Consider the following 20,515-nt stretch of genomic DNA (forward strand, 5'->3'; position numbering starts at 1 on the left):
CGATCGATCGACGGGGGCTTATCGCGGGATCGAAGAATGATCGGTAGCCACACCTGCCGCGTAGCACGTAGCATACCACCGTTCGATATCGTCCAGGCTGGCTAGAAATCGACGCTGGTACGTAAGCCACGTACACCTGGCACGCTACACACGCGCCGGTGTCCTGTGCATGCAAATCGGCGTGTGTTTGTCCCGGACTCTCGATTTTAGCGGCGACCGTGCCCGCGGGCCATCCACCGGCCATCCATGGCCGTGGAGGAATCGACGAGGACGGAGAGGGAAGGACGTGGATGGAACAGAAGTGGGAAGACGGAGGGAGCACCACATCCGAGAGGTGGATTAATATTTATGGTTCGTAAAATATGCGGATGGAGCCGACGGTATAATTTGCTACGATTTCACCGGAGGGTCTAGGTCTAGACATAACCGAGAAACCCTTCTCGGTTTAATTTTCGGCTACCGAATTTGGAGCGGGCTTCGTTATTGGTACCTGCCTCTCCCCCCGTTCTTTCGTCCTTCATCCGTCCCTATCTTCGTCCTCTGCACTCGCGGTCTTCTTTTTTCTCCCCGCCACTGGTCCACCCGGGCCCGTTCGGCTCTGTCTCTGGCCGATGATATATCGGTCATTCCGTGTAAGACTTACTTCTGAACGAGGTCTGGACGAAATTCCAAATAGGCTCGGAGGGGGCTGCCAGAGAATAGTAAAAATTGAAACGGAGCCAGGTTCCGTTAATCCTTGCCCGGTGTCCGATCGTCGAGCTGCGATTGTGCAACGCCGCGAAGAGGGTAATAACTTCTCGAAACGGTTCCTGACTTATACGGTAATGGAGTTATTTATTGACCGAGGTAAACAGTGCCGAACGCGTGAATAAATAACGCGGTAAATGGGATTAGCGTTAGCAGTAATCTCTTCTGGAGGTGCTTTCGAGTTGGTTACTGGTATTATGTTATATGCCGTTTGTAGAGGGTTTGTCGAACCGTCGATTATCAGAGCCGATATGTTACACGTTGAAGAATATTATTTATCCGCTGTTACACTTTCGATGGAGGACTTCTACCGTTATGACGGATCGAACAGCAAGTGTGGGCGTTGGTGGAACGAAATTAGGATCAGATCGATGGTCCAGGTTCTCGTATAATGAACCGTGGTTTCCTCGTCTCGCGGAGAAACGAGAGGCATGGTTTATGGTCGTGCTTGTTCCTGCGATGGGAATGCCTGGAGATTTCGTCATCGATTTAAATATTTCTCGAAAGTAGATCCATTGTGGTATTAGAAAATCTGAAACCTTTTCGAATGTATTTCTACGATGCTTGGCCTGAACGAACGCGATTGTTAAGCACGCGACGCAGAAAACTTGGGCGTGGAAATGTTATCGATTCAACGAGCGGATAATACGATCGACGTCTTTTGTTTGATTTAGTTGATCGACGCGTCGTGTCCCGTTACTTATTCTAGTCCACGAGGCAACAATCGAATTATCAAAACAGGTCATTGTCTCGGTTACTCGTTCGACTCGTTACTCGGATTCTAAGTAACAGGACGAATCTACCTCGCACACCACGATTCATCGAATCTATAAAATCGTAGTAATTAAATACCGTGAAAATGAAGAAGCGTTTCAGGAAGAAGGAAACATTCCAAGAAAATCGATCCAACTACCACTTCTACCTGAAGTGTCTTTCAAATTAGTCGACCAATTAAGTACCCATCTGCATACCTAACCGATAGACTGTTAATAACGAATGCCGGTATAAGATCAAAAGGGTCAGACACAAATGCCTGCCACGATTTGCGTCATCGATCGCTCGATTACAATGTCTAAAAGTTAATGAATTTGAAAACGAATGAAAACTGAATGCAATCTACATGCTTTGAAATGTTGCAGGGCTTAGACAGCAGCGGACGGCCAGCCTTCGTCCTCTACTTTCGCGTTCGCTACTACGTCGACACTCCGTTGCTACTAAGGTAAGACCACGCTACGTCTAGATCTCTCGATATGCAATCGCATTCTATTCGTTTACGCAACGATCGCGCGGAATCGGCGACCATCGACACCCATAACTGTTGCACCCGTGGCTCCGTTGGCTCCGTGTCCACCGCGCGTTACCCGATGGCCGCGCCCTGTTCCCGATCAACCCGTTCTAACGGCGGAACCGGCGACCAGAGCCAGAGGACCAGCCACGTCCCGTGGTCTCGTTAGATCCGAGTCGTAAGGGGCGAATAAAAACTCCGGTAGTCGGATCGAGGCTACGCCGTCTGACAAATTATTCACTCGAAAGAGGCTGGCCACTCGTAGGGAGCTAAATTAGTCGTGGACGGTGCCCGGGCCATCGGACAGGCCTACCCAAATGGATTGCAGAATTAATCGGAGTAATTAGCGTTCCGCTTCAAATACTCCCCTGGTGCCACCGTAACCGGCCGAGCTGGCAAACCTGCGTAGCCTACCGGCCTCCTACGTGTCCGTTTTGCTCCCTTTTCCCTAGCCCCGATGTATCGCGATTATAAGGGTTCCTGGCTTCGCTCTGGGGATCCGCCAAGAGTGGGACAGTCGAAGAAACAGGAGCGAGGGGAGAAGAAATATATATATATATATAGAAAAGAAAAGAAGGATAAAAGACAGGGAGACATTTGACGGTATCGAACGTGCACGTGTAGCATACCTGTTTGTACTGGGTGTGTCAAAATTAGAGGTCGATTAATCGTTGTCGTTCCAGTTGCAAGCAGATTCGGTTCATTGTAACGAGTAACGCTAAAACGTGTAAAAAAGGAGGACTTTTAGGGACTGTAGAGGTACCGAACGGGCTTGCGAGTTCTTCTTCGTAATTTCGTTCGCATTTTTAGAATCCGAAATGCAGGAAGATCGCCTCGAATTCGATGGAACGAAAAGATAATCGAGTTTTAGTTTTGGAACAGGCTGTATAAAAAGCGCCCCCTTCGGAGGAAGACGCAGACGGACAGGTGGCAACGAAAGAACAAGAAAGAAGGACAGCAGGAAGGGAAGTAAAAAGGGTGGCCCGCTCGAGGGATCTTTCCTCTCACGAAACAAATTCTCGACTCCTGTCCGGTAGCTAAGTGCTACCTACTCTTGTAATTATAAATTATTACGTGGCGCGTGATAGATAGACCGTACGCATTAAATGAAAGCACTCGTCCCGGTAATTATACCGATCCGTAGTTGCTTTCTGATTTCCACCCGAAACCCGTGATTTACATCGAGCCAAGCCGCATTCACCGCACGTTCACGTCGACGAGGGTTTAATTCGTGAAAGGACCAGCACGCTCGCTGGGACGCGATCTCGAATCGACCGCGAGAGCTCGATATTTCGTTAATTCGCCCGTTCCCCTGGTGACCTTGATTAAGTTTTAAACTCACACCTCGATCGCAGCGTTCCTCGTTCCGATTTGCTGCCCCTTCTCGAATCTTTCATTCCTCCGTTCTTTCTGCAATCGAAAAAAGGAAAATTAATTGCGCTGTACTTCTCGTGACGCACGTAGACATCACTCCATGCACAAAAGGTATAGAATAGAAAAGAAGAGATTGCGAAATCTTTCATAATCTTCGCGCACTTCGTAGATCTACCAGCTCGCTATTCATCGTTATGTGTAACGCGTACAATGTGTATCGGACGTGACGTTGTCAAGCCTCGAGGTTTTAACAGACAGGATCACGTTGTTTGTCATTACGCGCACTTCCGTGACGATGTGCCTTCCTACGGTCGGTTTTCTGAAAGCAGATCTGCGCCACGACTCGAGGAGAATCCGCGTTGTCATTCGAACAACACGGTCCCACGATACGTGATTTCGTTTCTTTCCGATCGAGCACGTACTTTGATGCATTACTCGCTACGTTTCCCGTTACCTTCTTTTTGTAACATTTAGAACGCGTCTCTTAACGAAAATCTTGCGTTACGGTAGAACATGGCTGATAGGTGTGCGCAAGTATCGAGGTTCGTGCGGTAAACGAGGCAACCAATCAACCGCGCGAGCGACCTTCCGTTCGTAATTATCGAAGTTGCAATTATTAAGGGTCTACTGTGTACGTTCCTTCATTTTTACCGACAGTAAACGGTTATTTTTATCATCGCGGGCACGAGAAGTCAGGACTTTTATTGGCTTACATAAATCTTCATGCTTTTTGTTAGCACGTTTCCACTGACACACGGGAAGCACTGTGCTCTTCGTGGAAGCACACACTGTCGACCGTTCTTTCAGCTGTAATTTGAAGTAAACGTAATGTTACGTGACAGTACGTGTTTTTCTTTTTTTTAACAAACGACGTTTCTACGGTGTATGTTTAGATGATTGTTTCGATACCGCGGCTTCCGGCTTACAGTGAATTGTAAATTTTATAGCGCTGCGATTCTTTCCTTCCCAAGTGACGCTAATTGCGTGCTATTATACTCGTTGCCTGATCGAATTCTCGAATCACGCCAAGAAAACTGAAACAATAATAAATTTCAATTAAAATTTCAAACTAAGGTTCACATACGTGTATGGACCACCAATTTATTATTAGCGACTCACGAGTTTGTCTTCACGATACGAGAAATTTCCTCAACCTGTTTCGCGTTACTCGCCATTTTTATCGCGATAAATTAGCTAACTAATCGACTCCGTTATGCCCATTGATCGTATTAATAGGTACTGTTGCGAGTAGATTTATTGTATCTTCATCAGCCATTGATGGCGGCTATACTACATTTCCCCGGGACATGTACGCACGTACGAGCATGTTCTCGTGTTTTTATAAAATATACCGGTCGCACATTAATGGCGAGCGAGGTGTACAACGGACAGCAGAAGGAATAGCGAAAACCTATTTGCATAATTAATAATAATACCTTGTCAGTTCCGTGAGTTATGCTTCTCTCACGATTATCAAACGCCCTCCGCCCTCTTCGTCTCCTCCCAATCGACCGATTGTATAACGCGTTCATGAATGGTTCTCAGATGCCTGGTCGATGTAACGAACCTACAGCGATCGATGAGCAATTAAGTTCGAATAGAGGCTTTTATATTTATCGATTGTCCTCTCGCGAAATTGATTTGCACGCGAAACATTTAATAAATTTTTCATTGGAATTTCAGCGATGAAACGACGCGTCACCACTATTACCTGCAACTGCGCGACAATGTCGTCAGGCATGGCGGTGGGGTGGAGAGCCTCCATCCTCACCATCCCCTACACGAACCGTCAATCGTTACGCCCCTGCTCACACTCGCGGGTCTTGCCCTACAAGCCGATCTTGGGAACTACTCCGAGGAAAGGCACAGGCCACACGCGGGACCTGTGGGATACTGCAAGCCCACGGATTATCTTCCGCCTCACGTAAGTCTCTTCGCTTGCATCGTGTACAAATGAGAAGCTCTAAAAATGATCGTGCGCGCGGTAATGCAAAATAGACGCGTTGAAACTGGAAATAAAGAGCATCGAGTACCTTTAAAACGATTACAAGGTTTCGTTTCGTTTCGTTTCGTTTCGTTCCGTTCCATTTCGCGTCCTAAACGAACATAAATCTTGGACTGCCGATAGAAAACTGGCGTCGCTTTTTCTAAGATTCAGCCGGTGGAATGTGGACCTATTCCCGGGGTCTGATGTCTCGATCGTAAACGGTGCTCGGCGCTGCCCGGGCGGTTTAATTCCTGCCCGTTTAAACGGGCTCCCGGTCGAAAGAACATAGTTGGCGATCTTGTAGAAATAGCTCGCTCGGATCGTCGTTTAACGTAATCAATGGTTCGCGTTCTGGTAGATGTGCCTCGAGTCGAATGTGCTCGCCGTGCTCGCGGCACACCACAGGGACAACCGTGGCCTCTCGAGGGAGGAGGCAGAGCTGCAGTACATCCGGGAGGCGGTGCTGCTGGAGGCGCCGCTCAACGCTCACCTCTACCGGTTGCGAAGAAGCAAGAACGAGGCAGGCCCGGGACGTATCCTCCTCGCGATATGCGCTCGCGGGGTGCGAGTATACGCCGAGGAGGAGACACCGCGTGTCTTCGCCTGGAACAACATCGGCAAACTTTGCTTCGACGTTAGTCCGCACTGTTTTTCATCTTTAATCGGACGGGTTTTCTCTGTTAATGAAACGATCGAACCAGCTTCTTTCGCTTCTGATCACTATAATACACGCGTTACAAGGGGAACACATTTTTTTTCTCGTCCCCCTCCGACGTAAACTATATCCGATGAAATATATATTTAAATCGTATTATGCAATGGCATAAATTTGTGTAGAGAAACGAGAAATGGAATACATTAGCATTAACGAGATGCCCACAGTATTATGAAACGGTGATTGTTCCCATTTACATAAAAACCGTCCGATTATAGTCGAGCGTCCTCTTTGCATATCAAGTTTACAATTACTCCTTGTTAAAATATTTCTAATACGCCGGCGGTTTCTTGTCTGCAGCGCAAGAAGTTTGAAATACGCGCAGTCGATCAGCCGGACAAGCTCACTCTTTACAGCGGATGCGATGACAAGAGCAAACTGCTCCTTGGACTCTGTCGGGACACCCATCAGTTCTCCATGGCCATAGCGCCTAGAGTGAACGAAGCGAAGAGGCGGGAGGAGGAAGGTCAGTCGCATTAAATTTATGTTCCATCGCTGATAAGCTTATGGGAAAACGTTCTCAACTATACCTGCCTCTTTGTAACATGAATATCGTTGCTGCTCCTGTACGCGCCGAATTCCTTTCGCCTCCTTTTTCTTAAGCAGCTACACGTTTAAGGGGCCTGGGTGCAACATTGACAAACGTTCCGGTAACTCCAGTTTTATCTGAATATCGATGTTCTGTTTTGAACTGCAGAGAGGAAGGTACTCCGCGACTGCTACATGTATCCCGCCCGGTGCAAGCTGAGTTTAACGGCGCGAGGAGCGCGCGGTGACCAACGAATTTCTGTTATCTCGAGCACGTCGTCCAACACGACTTCTGGAATTGTCAGCGACAGGGTTCACAGCGAGGACGAGCCGGACACCGCGCCCGCCTCGACCGAATGTCTGCCGCGTCTCACTGAAAATACATCGCACTCCGGCGTCGTGAACGGTTCCAACGCGGATGCCGAGGATCGTTCCATGCCGTCGTCACCGGTCTCCACGGTGGATGGTAAATTTCGATCGACACTTTGCAAACATACAAACTCTATTAGCGCTAGGTGACGAATGAGTTTCTCGAGTAGCAGATTTCGCGAATGAACTTGTACGAAGAAAATATCGCGTAACGGTATCGAGGATTGAAATAGAATCGCTTGCAAAAATGATACGGTTTTCAGAAGTCGATGGCACGGACAGCACACCTACGACGGCTGCATTGCGATTAACGTCGAGCGCGGCTACGGCGGCCGAAGGGTCACAATGTAGCAGCAGCTGCAGCACGGTCGTGGTTGTGAATGCACCTGCTGGTGGACCGCCACGAATGCGGCGCACATCCGCGACTTCCAGTCTGGAACTTGGTTACTCGCATACGGCACAGAATTCAGCGGTTTCGTCGGAAACCGCTAGTTTTCCTGGCGCCATTTACGACAGATGCAAAAAAAGTGGAAAATACGGGGGTAAGTTGTGTGTTAAGATCGCTTTTTGCCGGGTACTTACTATCCTGAGAATATCATTTTTCTTTTTTCTTTTCAGGTACCGACATTGCAAGCGAGACCAGTGGAGTATACACGCTCAGGAGTAGCGAGATGCAAGACGAACGAATGGGAGATCTATACTCGCCAACCGGTGACGCGAACGAATCATCCGCAGCGAGCGACGTATGCGCCTTAAGTTCCGTCCAATCGACGACCGACGAGGCTTCTGTGACGTCCGGTTTCTACACGATCCACAGTGGCCTTAGATCCGAAACGAGCGACGTCTACACGGAGGACGTCGGAACGGAAGACCAGGAACCTATTTACAGTGTCTGTAAAGGTGACGACGATGTCACCAACGTCGCGTCCACCATGTCAGGAGTTTCTCTGGATCCGCAGCTAGGTGATTCCAGATCGCGCAGCAATAGCATACTAAGCGCAGGAAGTTTCAGAGGCGATGGCAGTGATCCCTCCAGCGTTGGGCCTCTCCTGTCGGCTGACGAGCTTTCCGACTTGATCGTCGGGCGTTATCCACCCCGGAAGACGATCAGCAATTCCATGGACTCCGATTGCGATTACGTCACTATGCCTCCACCGCCTCCACCACCGAGGACGGACAGCGACAGACAACTTCCTCCGCCTCCTCCGTACCCAGTGAGCATGGACTACGCGACTATACACTCGCCGCGGCCCAAGATACCGGACATCGAAAGGGAACCGCCGCCACCACCTCCGTACAATGCCACTCGCGGCGAGTTTGTACCTCTACCACCGAGAAGAACCGATCCACCACCACCGCCGCCTTACACTTCGCCGAGAGAAAGAATTCAAATACCGCCACCTACGCCTCCGAGGAACGACGCGGTGACGCCCAGAGAGCCTCCACCTCCGCCACCTTATCCCGAGGTTTCGGAGGTCACGCGGCAAGAAGCGATTTCAAAGCTGTACCCGAGCACAGCCGATGAGATCGTGTCCAGGGTGACGTCGACGAAGATACAAACAAACCTGGCGAGCAGCAAGTTGAATACCAGTCTAACCGCCTCGAAGACAGTCAACGTGGGTCAAGTAGGCAACGACGTTGGTTGCATAGCACCGAAACCACCGCCCAGAATACAACCACCCACTTATCCCGGTGACAAAATGAAACCCACACCGGTCCATGCTCCCGTAGCGGCTCTTGTCGTCGGACCGAACAATTACCTGGACGTGCACGCTTCGCGAGGCGGCCCGGTCTTGTTGCCTTACTTAACACCACCACCGCCCCCGCCTCCCCCACCACCACCCATGATACACCCCAGACAACCGCCACCTCCACCGCCCAGCTTGGCCACCGTTTACACGAGCCAAGTCGCGAGGTCGCAGATCGAACAGTACAAACAGCAATTGTACTCGGACGTCGACTACGTGATGTTCCCACTGAAGGATCCCGCGGTGTCGAAGCAGGAGTACATCGACGCGAAGCAGGGATCCCTTCTGGCGGCCATGGCTGCCTATCCCCCTCCGCCTTATCCTTCGTTCAACAACAAATCGTTAGTGATGTACCGCAGCACGCCGTACCTTCCCGGCTCCTCGTTCTCTTCGCCAACAAAGTACGCTTCGAATCAAAACCTTAGCACCAGTGATACCAGCTCTAACAATTACCTACCGCACAGCAATCTCAGCAGTCACTACGCTGCCAGTACGAGCTCGCTATACAGTGGAGCCACTTGTTCATCGGCGGGGAGCCAGAGTCTTAGACGGGAGCCACCAGCCCCGGCTCACCCTCACACGCTCCATGCGTTCTCCAGAACGAGAAGCGACGAGAACATATTGAAGTGCTTCGACTCGCCTTCCACGACGAAGCTCCAGTCCCTGCCGCAGTTGAAGCACCGAAGACTACCGCCACCTCCGCCTCCGCCTCCTTATGAAATACAGGTACTGTCTTTCTTGCAGAGTTCCACTTGCCTACTCTGAAACAAAGCACGTTTTTATTTATAATTGTAATCTTTACATTTGCGAGCAGAATCTCGAAAAGAACCAACCGCTTCCATCCGCCTCTTCGTCATCTTCTTCGCCGAAGAAGACGTCGAAAGCAAACGTTGTGGAGGAACGCGAGGAAAGTAAAGAAGACGGTATGTTGGACATTCGAACGCTTCGCGAGAAGAGTCGTAACTTGGATCTACCATTGATATCGGCGTTGTGCAACGATCGATATCTACTGAAGCAGACAAAAGCGTTCGTTATGCCGAAGCATCCCACCGAGGCGACTTCTTCGACATCCGCAAAGAACGGCACGAGAGGTAGCAACGGTGGGACGTCAAGCAGAAACAAATATCCGGTGAGCGGTCTGTCCACAACGCAGATCACCAAGCCACCGAGAAAATCATCGACGAGTACTCACAAACACCCCGCGGAGGTGAAGGGGAACGCTTATAAGGTCACAAATTCGACAGGCGTATCGACCACCAAAAAGGATCCGACGAGGGCGTCGCACTCGTAACAGAAAACGAAGAAAAGGCAACGGAGTTCATGCCACTCTTGCGATGCTATGAAAATTTGATATACCTCGATCAAAGTACATTCCACGATGCTGTTTAAACTGATTCCACATCTGCATTGTTTTTCAAATAAAGAGGCGAAGAAAAGATCGTCTTGACACCACAAGTCAGGCATGGGTAATTCTTGTCCGTACGCGACTGGATTTTGGCGAGTGCGGTGATTGGGACATTGTGATTGTATAAATTACAAGCCTGTAACACTATGTTTGAATAATTTTAGGTGAAGGACCTACACTTTCACATTGAAATTGTAACGCGATACTCGCAGTATCGGTCTCACTGTCTAAAGAGTGAGAGAGTATAGCTCTCAAACTATACCAGTCTCGATCATCCTTTCATGTGACTATAGTTCTTTTACAAATATTTCGCTAATCCTCATTTTTCCACTTTTCGACCCTGACTTTTCTCAGAAACATCACATTTATCTTATCGCGTTATACCGAGACCGATTACGTATCTTAATATTAATTTCAATGTGCACAGGGCTTTTGCAGTGAGCTACTACTTTTAGAGTGAACTGAATTATTCGAGATATTCATATGTATAGGTCCCATTACATGGAACATGTAGTTGGCATCTACGCAGATTATCCAGGTACCCCTGCACGAAGTAGGGAAGCTTGCCAGCGTATGGACTGTTTGCCAATGCCTGCTTTAAGTACTTAAATAGCGTTTGTACACAGACCGTGCTTCTTCAACTCAGGGTGCCATTTTATCGTTTACGATTCTTCTGCTCGTCGAATACTCAAAGGAGAAAAAGAAGTCCGACGATAGATTTAGACCTTCGTGAAATTTAAAAACTGAAGAAAAGTGGAAGGTGTCCGTTACGTAATATTTCTTCTTATCTAATTTCGTTCTAACGTGATCTCTCTTTCTCTGATACTATTCGAAAATTGCACTTCCCTTGAAAACCAACTTTCCCTTTCCGTACGTAGAATAGTTGAAATACACATCGACCAATAAAACTGTCCATTAATTCTCTTTAATTTGTTTTGCTCAAGTAAGCGATTAGCGCAGGATGGAAAAATTGAATGCGAACTTTTGTAAATCTTAATAATGATGAGAGCGTGAAAACGAACGTTCTTGCGTATAATTATTTGATACTAGGACGACGACTTTTCTAGGTACTAATTACGCAAATATTTTTATACTATGAACGAAAGTAGGTACGATAATTGTAATTAGAGAAATAGTACCCTTTTTCGATGACTATGAAAGTAATATTTATTACCATCCAGATGATTCTCGTTTTTACTTTTTTTTTTTAAATTTCTTTTTCTTCGTAATAATTCAATCAGTGCTCGCTTTATGATACTATGTCTCTATCAAAGCGTGTTTTTAAGCATTTGCGTGTACGTAACTGTAAGTGTAGTTGTTTTTATACATATATTTAGATGAATTTTTAAGCGTTAAATATACTTGATGAGAAATATTTTGTTTCCCTCTCAAGTAACTGAACATTCACTACCGAAAGAGTTAGATTAAAACAGTTCTCGAATTACAACCATCGAATTATGTGTGAAAACGTATCGTTAATACAGAATGCCTAAGCTACACTACAGAACGCGCGCAGAACTATTAGAAGATAACAGGTGACAATATAAAGTTGTACAAGATTTGTGTGAAAGCGAATCTTTTCGAACATTAATATCATAGATAATAATGTAATGGGTAATAATTTAGCCGTAACATTGACTTATATGTTAATTAATGCTAGATATTAATATTACAACATGACCCATGTCTGTACATAGTATTTGCGTGAAATCATAGGACTTGTTGTAGTCAGAAACCTCATGTATGTACCACGCGCCACCTCAGCTACGAATAATAAACTTTTTTTTATAATGAAGATCGTTACGAAAAAATGTTATGTGTTGCTACGTAAAATGACGAAAACTCGCACACCTTTACCTTTTTCCAAACAATTCGAAGATTTAACATGCTACTTTTCGCAATCTTATGTCACAACAAAGGGAAACTTGCTATTTTTTGCAAGCCAAACGAGTCATACAACTGTTCATAATGTACGTCAATTTTGTAGTAATCATAAGGAACAAATTTTTAAACTTACCTTCAAACATTGCGCCTCTATATTGAGTAGTAATTCCGTCTGATGTTCATAGATATCGCCACAGGTTCATTTCCGATGTGTTGACACGAGCGTATAAACCTCCGCACAGGATGCACTTTACAGTTGACAGTTCGTTGTCTGGCGATGCATAGAGAGAATTGTTTCCAGTAAGTAGCTCTTAATTTGAAAACCTTACAAGTGAATGATGTCTCGATCATCGAATAGGATATATGTGCACGACAGTATCTGTAAGCAAATGTACAAGTTTAAGCATATGTTATTGTAAAACGAAATTAGATAGTATTTTAAACAAGTAATAGGTCTATCTAAACATTTATACTTTTAACTTGTTCTTCACTTCGCAATTAGACAGAGTGTGAAAAAGCTTGAATGCAGCAAAGTGCTTCGGAATAATTAGACCAACATTATTCATATTCGAACAGTGCTTTGAAATGATTGGACTAGCATAATTCATATTTGAACAGTGCTTTGAAATGATTGGACTAGCATAATTCATATTTGAACAGTGCTTTGAAATGATTGGACTAGCATAATTCATATTTGAACAGTGCTTTGAAATGATTGGACAAATATTATCCATATTTGAACAGACCTCGTGGTGACAACTAGCGCTAGTTTTCGGTAAGTTGTGTTACTTGATTATTTTAACAATATTATTATATATTAATTGTACTCAAACATTGATTTCAATGATTTCCACGAATCATTTTAAATATCATGCGCAAGTCGAAACATTCTTCAGTCTGTCCAACAATATCACTAAAAGAAATATAAATGATATATGTTACGTTCATTGTACTGCTCGGTCGGTTAACGAAATTCTTGTCCGTACAACGTTGTCTCGTATGACCAATCAATAGACGGTAATTTCATATGAAAATTAATGCTTGCCACAGGCAGATGCTTTATTGTAATCTTAGAAATTTGAGATATACTTATGACTAGCACTTCATCAGCAATTTTATGTTCACTACACAATTGTATTCGTTTCTTCAACTTCGAGAACTCTAAATAAATTTAAATTATAAATTGTAGAGAACTATAAATTGTAGCAAAATGAGGTTATTATTCTTTTTTCGTAAATGTTAAATGTGATTAAGTTATTTAGCGTGGACAAACGATACATTGGAAAATTGCCTCCATTCGGTCTACGTGGTTCTACGTATTTGTAGCACAGTCACAATTTTCTCTCCATAAGACTCTGGTGCAGAAAAATAGAACGTGTAATTAAACAAAGTTTGTTACTAATTTTATACGAACAAACACAAATATAGAGCATGGAAAGGTAATATACAATCAAATACTAAACAGATTTATGTTTAACATTTTATCATGATTAATAGAACATTTAAATTGTTTTATTTTGCAGTATGAATCTTATTATGCACATCATATTAAGTTACAACAGTTCGCAATAAAGAAACATATCCAAAAGCGGTTTTAATAACCTGTTATAATAAAATATATCGTTTTATTGTACTATAGTTTCTAAATAATTGAATAAATAATTAATTAAATAAATTAATAAGATTTTAAAAAAGCCTAACAATTGTTTGAAATAATTAGAGAATTAAAGAATTAGAGAATTAGGTATAATATGAAATGTTTATTTCCTAATGATCTATTAACTAAAAACACAAATGAAACTTGAATAATACATAAAATGGAGATCAAAATTAAAACACTAAGGCGATAATACAGGAATAATATATAAGGGAATACTAAAAAATACCGTGACTATCTTTCGTTGTCAAAGATAATGAAAATCAATGGAAGTTCCAGCTATACCTTGAAGTACAGAACTACAATATTCAATTTTTACATACAGTGTTACTGTGTTCTTAAAGATATCGATGGTAATATAATCTCGTAATTATGCCTTATACTCGACATAATTTGTTGTGCAAATTATGAAGATAATTGTTCCTCTAATTATTCTAAACAATGGGATCCTCGTATTTAATATATACTTACACCGATAAAACCGTTCAGTGAAAATGTATAGAATTTTCCAGCCGTAAAATGCATGGGTTGTCTTCCAGCACACATAACGAGAAGCAGCAATTTTTTATTACGGGCTGACAGATTGTGCCAATCAGTATCGTAGTACGCTTCGGTTACTTTCGAGGACTAAACATAATTTTAATCAAACGCTGTTCACCGTTTAAACTATAAAAATTTACCTCGTACATCAACCGTTCGCCGATAAAGGAGTATAGATACAGTATCAGTACAACTACCAGGATGTATAAACAGTACGTTAAGTTACCCATGAAATTCCCTGTAACATTCTGAAAATCATTATAATTCGTATAAACGTTTGGAGAAACGAAGCACTATGTAAAATAGATTTGAGATATACAAAGTATAAACGAAATTAACCCTTTGCGCTCGACGACTTTTTCGCCGGACGACGCTGCAACTCGAGACGATTTCATACGTATATGAATTTATATAAAAATTAACATACGGAAATGTTATATTTTGATATACTATCTATGTTTACAGTTTGAAAACCATAATTATCGGAGTTCAAGTTCTGTAGTTGCGTTTGGTGTGATATTTTACGTAAACACTTACCAAGGTATTCTGAATTGCGAGAATTTTGTGGGTCATCGCTGCTACTTCCAGATTCACTGATGTCTGCTACTCTAATTTTTCTATTTCTCGTGCCCGATACTACATTACACGAACACACACACAATTCAAAATCAAACTCGCGTTAAAACTTTGAAGACGTAATGGAAAACTTCGCGATACGTGTGCTTGCTACGATCGTCGAAACTGTACTGAAGATAGACACATCGTATTTAAGACTACAGTCGTAGAAGAATTTTACGTCACAATGTGACTTTCCAACCAGAAACATAAACAGCCTAAGGGACATATTCCCGAACCAATACTTCGCTTCTATTAACTGGAGATAACGAAATTCAATATAAACAGAGACTGTCGCTTCTCGCTTGACGCTTCAGTTACTACGCGAAACATCGTGGCGAGTGAGAGTCGCCGTTCGAGTGCAAAAGTGTTAAATTGGAAATTACAAGAATTATATTTTGCAATACAAATCGAGCGAAATATCACGATAGAGTCAGTGGATGAGCATTGGTAAACTTACTACAAGTATCACGTACATGACGACACCAAGTCTAATGACTGTTTGCGAGAGATCTGCTAGAAGAAAAATCTGGAGTGCTGAATTAATGAGGTTCGTTGTGCTGCAACAAATTATTTTCCAGGTATTACAAAATGAAACTAATACCACAATCTGACAATTGAAAACCATAAACACTTACGTCAATAGTTTGATGTGTGCAATTACGAGTTCTTTAATCCTACTGTTCAAATCAACGTTTGATTTTACTGGAATATTTTGAATGCGATACGACAGAATTGAAAATTTACCGCAAACGTGTAACACCATACTAAGTATCATACTGACAGCTACTGTATGTGAAAATCCTACATGTACCAGTGGAAGCTGATACAAGTACATAGCAATAAAAATGTGCAAATTGTGTTGATAACCGATAAGATCATAAGCTCGGGAGGGTAATTCATAAACTTTCGACGTCTCGTTACTCTCATCTGGAACGATAAAATACAAAGAAAAATTACCATTCTTCCTTCGAAACCTTGGTTTAAATAATTTCTTCATTTAGATAGAACTTTTACGGGAGTAAACGATAATTATCGAATACGTACTCGAATTGTGATTTATCAACTGAATTAAGGGCAACAGGTAGATCAGAAATACTACAACGAAACTTGCTGCAATAACGTATCTAGAGAACCTGTCCGAAATATTGTGATACGCAAAGTACAAACGCATCTCTTCCACGTTCTCGAATTTAATATCAGCAATCTCTTGTTTTATAATGGTTATCGCTTGTTTGATCAGTTTGTTAAATCGAAGCAAAAAAAACATGAAAAAGGTAGTCGTGATGGCTGTGTTGTCCATAACATTGTCTACCATTCCGTTTAAGTCACCGAGTACGTCAAAGAGGTCCATGTACATCATAATTATATGAACGAATATATACAACGAATATAGTGTAAAATGAATGTAACTCTTCCTTAATGGCCATGCACCGGTTACTGAGAAAATACGTTCGTGTACGAGAAACACATCGTTCACAATGACTGCGTCGTCCTGTAACATATATAACACAGTCCAATTTAATTCTTTAAACATTTCTTATTAAGAATAAAAATTTGGTACATTGCTTAATAAACATAAAGACGTTTATTACGTCTATCATATAATAAACTACATATAATAAATAAACTTAAGTAATATTTGTAGAAATTAATTATGGGATGGAAATTGATAGAAACGAATAGTATATAAACATATCTTACGTTCATCACGATGCTTGGTCGACTCGCGAACTCACCGACTTTTGTTACCACTGTGTATAATAACATCATCTTTCGATTGCACCAGAAATCGATGAGCGATTATTTCGCTGAAAAAAGTAACGCTCGCATCTAGAACACCGGTTTCGTCCCACAGTTTTTCAGTTATTATCTTATAACTGTTGTTCGTTACTTTCTTCGGTTGCTCCTGCGAGTACGCTAATTGCGTATAACTTTGTTCCCGCGGATACATCCTTCTTTCCGAAAGATATTAACAATTGTAGTCTAGAGGGATTAATCTTGTCGTAGTTGGTAAAAACTTCGTAGAAAACATTGTGCAAAAAACTTTCGTGAAACGTGAGCAGTTAGATGAGATACAAATTGCTTTTTTTAAAATATACGTAGTTCTGATTGTGCAGTGCATACACTGAATATCTGCTTTCACAGTAAATCCAAAGAGAAAATGTTATAAGAATGTTGCAGAGACATGAAAAGATACCTCTACTGGGGTAGTAAAGCGTATTTGATTTATAGAAGAAACTGATAAAGTGCGTAATCGAGTGGAATTCACTGTTCAACATCAAATGCAAGTATAAAGCACGTGAGTTGTATAATTAAATTTATGGTGTACATTGTTATGTGATGTATCAATTTTAGTTATACAAAGTGTGCCAAACGACATAGGATACACTGAATAAAAACTTTACTTAATACTGAATATACTTTTCTGACATTGATTTATTTGGTTCATTCGATAATGAAGTACCATAGGAAACGGTGATGATCAGTTGCTATCGAAAAGATTTATTTTTAAGACCTTGCAATGATCAACAACGTAATAAGATATTTAGATTGTTCTATTCCTTAACTCAATCGCTGTAAATACTTGCACATACTAAATTAGAGCTCGTAAGAGAGACACGTATCCGAACGAAGTTTTCACAGCCTATTATAACAAAATATATTGCTGTTAAATGTTACGAATTATATTTTTTTGTAAACAATTATATTACGATCACGTATCGTTGCTTATCAAGTTTATGTTACCAAACTCATTTACTATTCACTTACATCTATAAATCCGTTCAATGAAAACGTATAAAATTTGCCAGCCGTAATGTACAAGGTTTGTCTCCCAAACGACATAACAAGAAGCAATAACTTTTGATTATGGGCGGAGAGATTATGCCAATCGGTATCATAATATGCTTCGTTTATTTTCGAGGACTAAATATAAATTTTGTTTACACTTTATCAGTTACCCCAATAATAGTCATACTTACTTCGTACGATAATCGTTCCCCCATGAAAGAGTATAAGTACAGGATCGACGTGACTATCAAAATATATAGACCGTACGTGAGAGTACTCACCAAATTTTTTGTAGGATTCTGAAAAGCGAAATAATTTTCAATAAATAGTAATTTGAAAATTCAAAGCAATGGGCACTCGGGATGAAAAGATTGAAATTCGTATAAATGGTTAAATTAATATAACATGTAATTTGGATTTATAAAACACATCTGGAATATTAAATAAGTATACTTACCAAAAGTATCATATATATAAGGACAGCCATTCTGATGCTTGTTTGTAAAAGTTCTATCAGAAGGAAAATTTGAAGCGCTGAGTTGATAAAGTTCGTCGTTCTGTAACAAATTACATTTTTCATTTTAGTACATATCCTTATGATAATTATTCGTAATAACTTTACATACAGGATGTTCCAATGTTTCACAGGCAATATTAAGCAACTTTATCTTTTATTTTGTAGAAATCAGTAAGATAATATAATATGTAGTTGTAAAATGTACTTACACCATGAGTTTTGTGTGCGCGATTACAAAACTCTTAATTTCTTTATTTAAATTGATGTCTGATCTTGTCAGTATATTTTGTATACGATACGACAAAATAGAAAATTTACCACAAACGTGTAACACCAGACTCAGTAACAAACTAACGGCGCTAATATGACACAGTGCTACAAACACGAGCGGAGATTGGTACAGGTACATAATAATAAAGTTCTTAAAGTCATCTTCGTAATTGAAAAAAGTATGCATTCGAAAAGGTAGTACATAAGCTTTCGATGTTCTATTATCTCCACCTGAAGCATAATTGTAATAAAACTTCAGTAATCGATTTCACAAGTTACTGTTTGCGAAAGATTATGGTATTCGAGAACAAATACCTGAAGTAGGTTTCAGCAAATGTAGTATGGGAGTACAGTACCATAGAACCGCAGTCACTGCCGCTATCCTAACAGCGTATCTACCAAATTTGTCCGAAATGTTGTGATACGCAAAATACAAGCGCATCTCCTCCGCATTCTCAAATCTACTCTCAGCAATTTCTTGCTTCACAATGATTATTGCTCGTCTGATCAACTTGTTGAATCGAAATAAAAATAGTATGAAATAAGTAGCAGTGCCAACCGTGTTGTCTATTATATTATCCACCATCGCCTCTAAATTGCCAAGCGCATCGAATAGATCCATGTATACGCAGGCCATATGAAAAGTGAAATAAGACACGAATATGACAAAATTCGCGTAGCTCCTTGTCAAAGGCCACGCATCGCATATCGAGAAGACACGTTCATTCAGCAAGAGCACGTCCTTCACCTTGACCACGTTGTCCTGTGACACATGTGATGCAGTTAGGTCGATTTAATCCTTTAACGCACACCTGCTTCTTAGCATTTCTACCTGGAAATAAAAATTCATTAGTATACAATTAAACAATTTGGATGTATTTAAATACAATATTATGTAATATAAACTACTTAAATTCCTGTAAACTAACAATAGCTGCTGATCGACTCGGTACTTACCGCATGATACCGTTTCGTAATTTTATTAAGTTAAAGAAACTTTTTTACATGTAAAGATTAACACGAAAATTAACAAAAAATTCAAGAATATAAGACAATTTACGTAATGACCAATGTTGAAAAAGAAAAATTCGGAATGTTTTACATACGTGGAACATTCTACGACAAACATTCATTCTATAATTATAGACATTTCTCAGGAGAGAAACGATCAAAGAGTTAATAAAAGCTAGTAAATGCAAAATTCTAATGAAAACTATCAAAATATGGTTTCACGAAAAATCTATAAAATAGAATTGTATCTCAATATAATATATTATACTGTGGATATGAGAAGAACATTAAATAGTTAAATGTAAGAATGATCACTCTCTGTTTGTAAAATATTTTAACGTTTCATCACAAGACACTTCTTCTATGAAATATAAAACGCAAGTGCTACATCTTACGTTCATCACAATGGTTTGTTATTTAAAGAAATCGCGAGCAGATCAACTGTTCAACTGTTTTTCGTGCACTTAATCAATGAATGATTGTTACCGTAAAAAGTACCGCCAGTCTGGGACACTTGCTTCATTACAAAGTCACTAATTGCAAAAGATTATCTTATAACTGCAACTCAATATATCGATCATGTTTACGAACTCACTAATTGTGTCCATTTTCCAAATTTAGTCGTTCTGGGCAAATATTCTGTTCCTGCGCGAGGTTAAACATTTACAACCATACGGACTTTCTCACAATGACTCTGGCTTTCTTCAGTTCTACATAGCGACAATAATGGTCACGATAGAAAGAAGTTCGACATATGATTAAATTTCCTTTTGCTTTTTTCGTCTTTTAAGACTAATGCTCCAACATTATACCAATCATTTGAATGTATTTATTTTCGTCTTTATGACTGATACTTATACACGACAAATCACTCAAACGTCTTAAAAGTTTTGCTTAGAAAAATGAAAAACACACCATTGTTGTAATTATCTCTTGAAACGTGTTACCTTTTTCCAAAATAAACCAATATTTTCCAGCAAAAATATATCTATTAGCTCTCGTAATACAATTGAAACATGCAACTTGTCATAACGTACATTGACATAGAATGGGTTCTTCGCATAGAGGCG

General features: G+C 41.4%; 2 protein-coding genes across 3 annotated transcripts in view; one reads left to right on the plus strand and one right to left on the minus strand.

Annotated features, from left to right (window-relative positions):
* Positions 1–11,955, plus strand: part of LOC143433538 (protein expanded) — a 75,850-nt gene extending 63,895 nt beyond the window's left edge. Inside the window, exons 6-14 of one of the 2 annotated variants that reach the window (XM_076910888.1) lie at positions 1,887–1,966; positions 5,090–5,330; positions 5,752–6,027; positions 6,409–6,574; positions 6,806–7,102; positions 7,269–7,547; positions 7,624–9,479; positions 9,568–10,696; positions 10,729–11,955. In XM_076910888.1, coding sequence (XP_076767003.1) covers positions 1,887–1,966; positions 5,090–5,330; positions 5,752–6,027; positions 6,409–6,574; positions 6,806–7,102; positions 7,269–7,547; positions 7,624–9,479; positions 9,568–10,044 — 3,672 coding nt within the window. In that variant the 3' untranslated portion in view covers positions 10,045–10,696; positions 10,729–11,955. The remainder of the gene's footprint in view (positions 1–1,886; positions 1,967–5,089; positions 5,331–5,751; positions 6,028–6,408; positions 6,575–6,805; positions 7,103–7,268; positions 7,548–7,623; positions 9,480–9,567; positions 10,697–10,728) is intronic. The other variant, XM_076910889.1, reaches the window with a different exon arrangement.
* Positions 11,956–13,565: 1,610 nt separating this feature from the next.
* LOC143433478 (uncharacterized) lies at positions 13,566–20,053 on the minus strand. Its single transcript, XM_076910814.1, has 13 exons — positions 20,041–20,053; positions 19,247–19,266; positions 18,750–19,197; positions 18,374–18,665; positions 18,105–18,204; positions 17,839–17,946; positions 17,627–17,782; positions 15,902–16,349; positions 15,493–15,784; positions 15,315–15,414; positions 14,380–14,487; positions 14,171–14,326; positions 13,566–13,644 (listed from the first exon to the last, which is right to left on the minus strand). The coding sequence occupies exons 1-13, from the start codon at positions 20,051–20,053 to the stop codon at positions 13,591–13,593; spliced, it is 2,295 nt and encodes a 764-aa protein (XP_076766929.1). The 3' UTR covers positions 13,566–13,590.
* Between the last annotated feature and the right edge of the window lie 462 nt (positions 20,054–20,515).

Source organism: Xylocopa sonorina, chromosome 3 (genome assembly GCF_050948175.1).
Source record: "Xylocopa sonorina isolate GNS202 chromosome 3, iyXylSono1_principal, whole genome shotgun sequence".
NCBI classification, from domain to species: domain Eukaryota; kingdom Metazoa; phylum Arthropoda; class Insecta; order Hymenoptera; family Apidae; genus Xylocopa; species Xylocopa sonorina.

Excerpts from the sequence above, each read along its gene's own strand:
- LOC143433478 (XM_076910814.1), bottom strand. Across the intron at positions 18,205-18,373 it reads GCGCACACAAAACTCATGGT|AACGACGAACTTTATCAACT; the intron begins GTAAGTACATTT and ends AATTTGTTACAG. Across the intron at positions 14,488-15,314 it reads TCATGTACGTGATACTTGTA|AATGTTACAGGGAATTTCAT; the intron begins GTAAGTTTACCA and ends AATGATTTTCAG.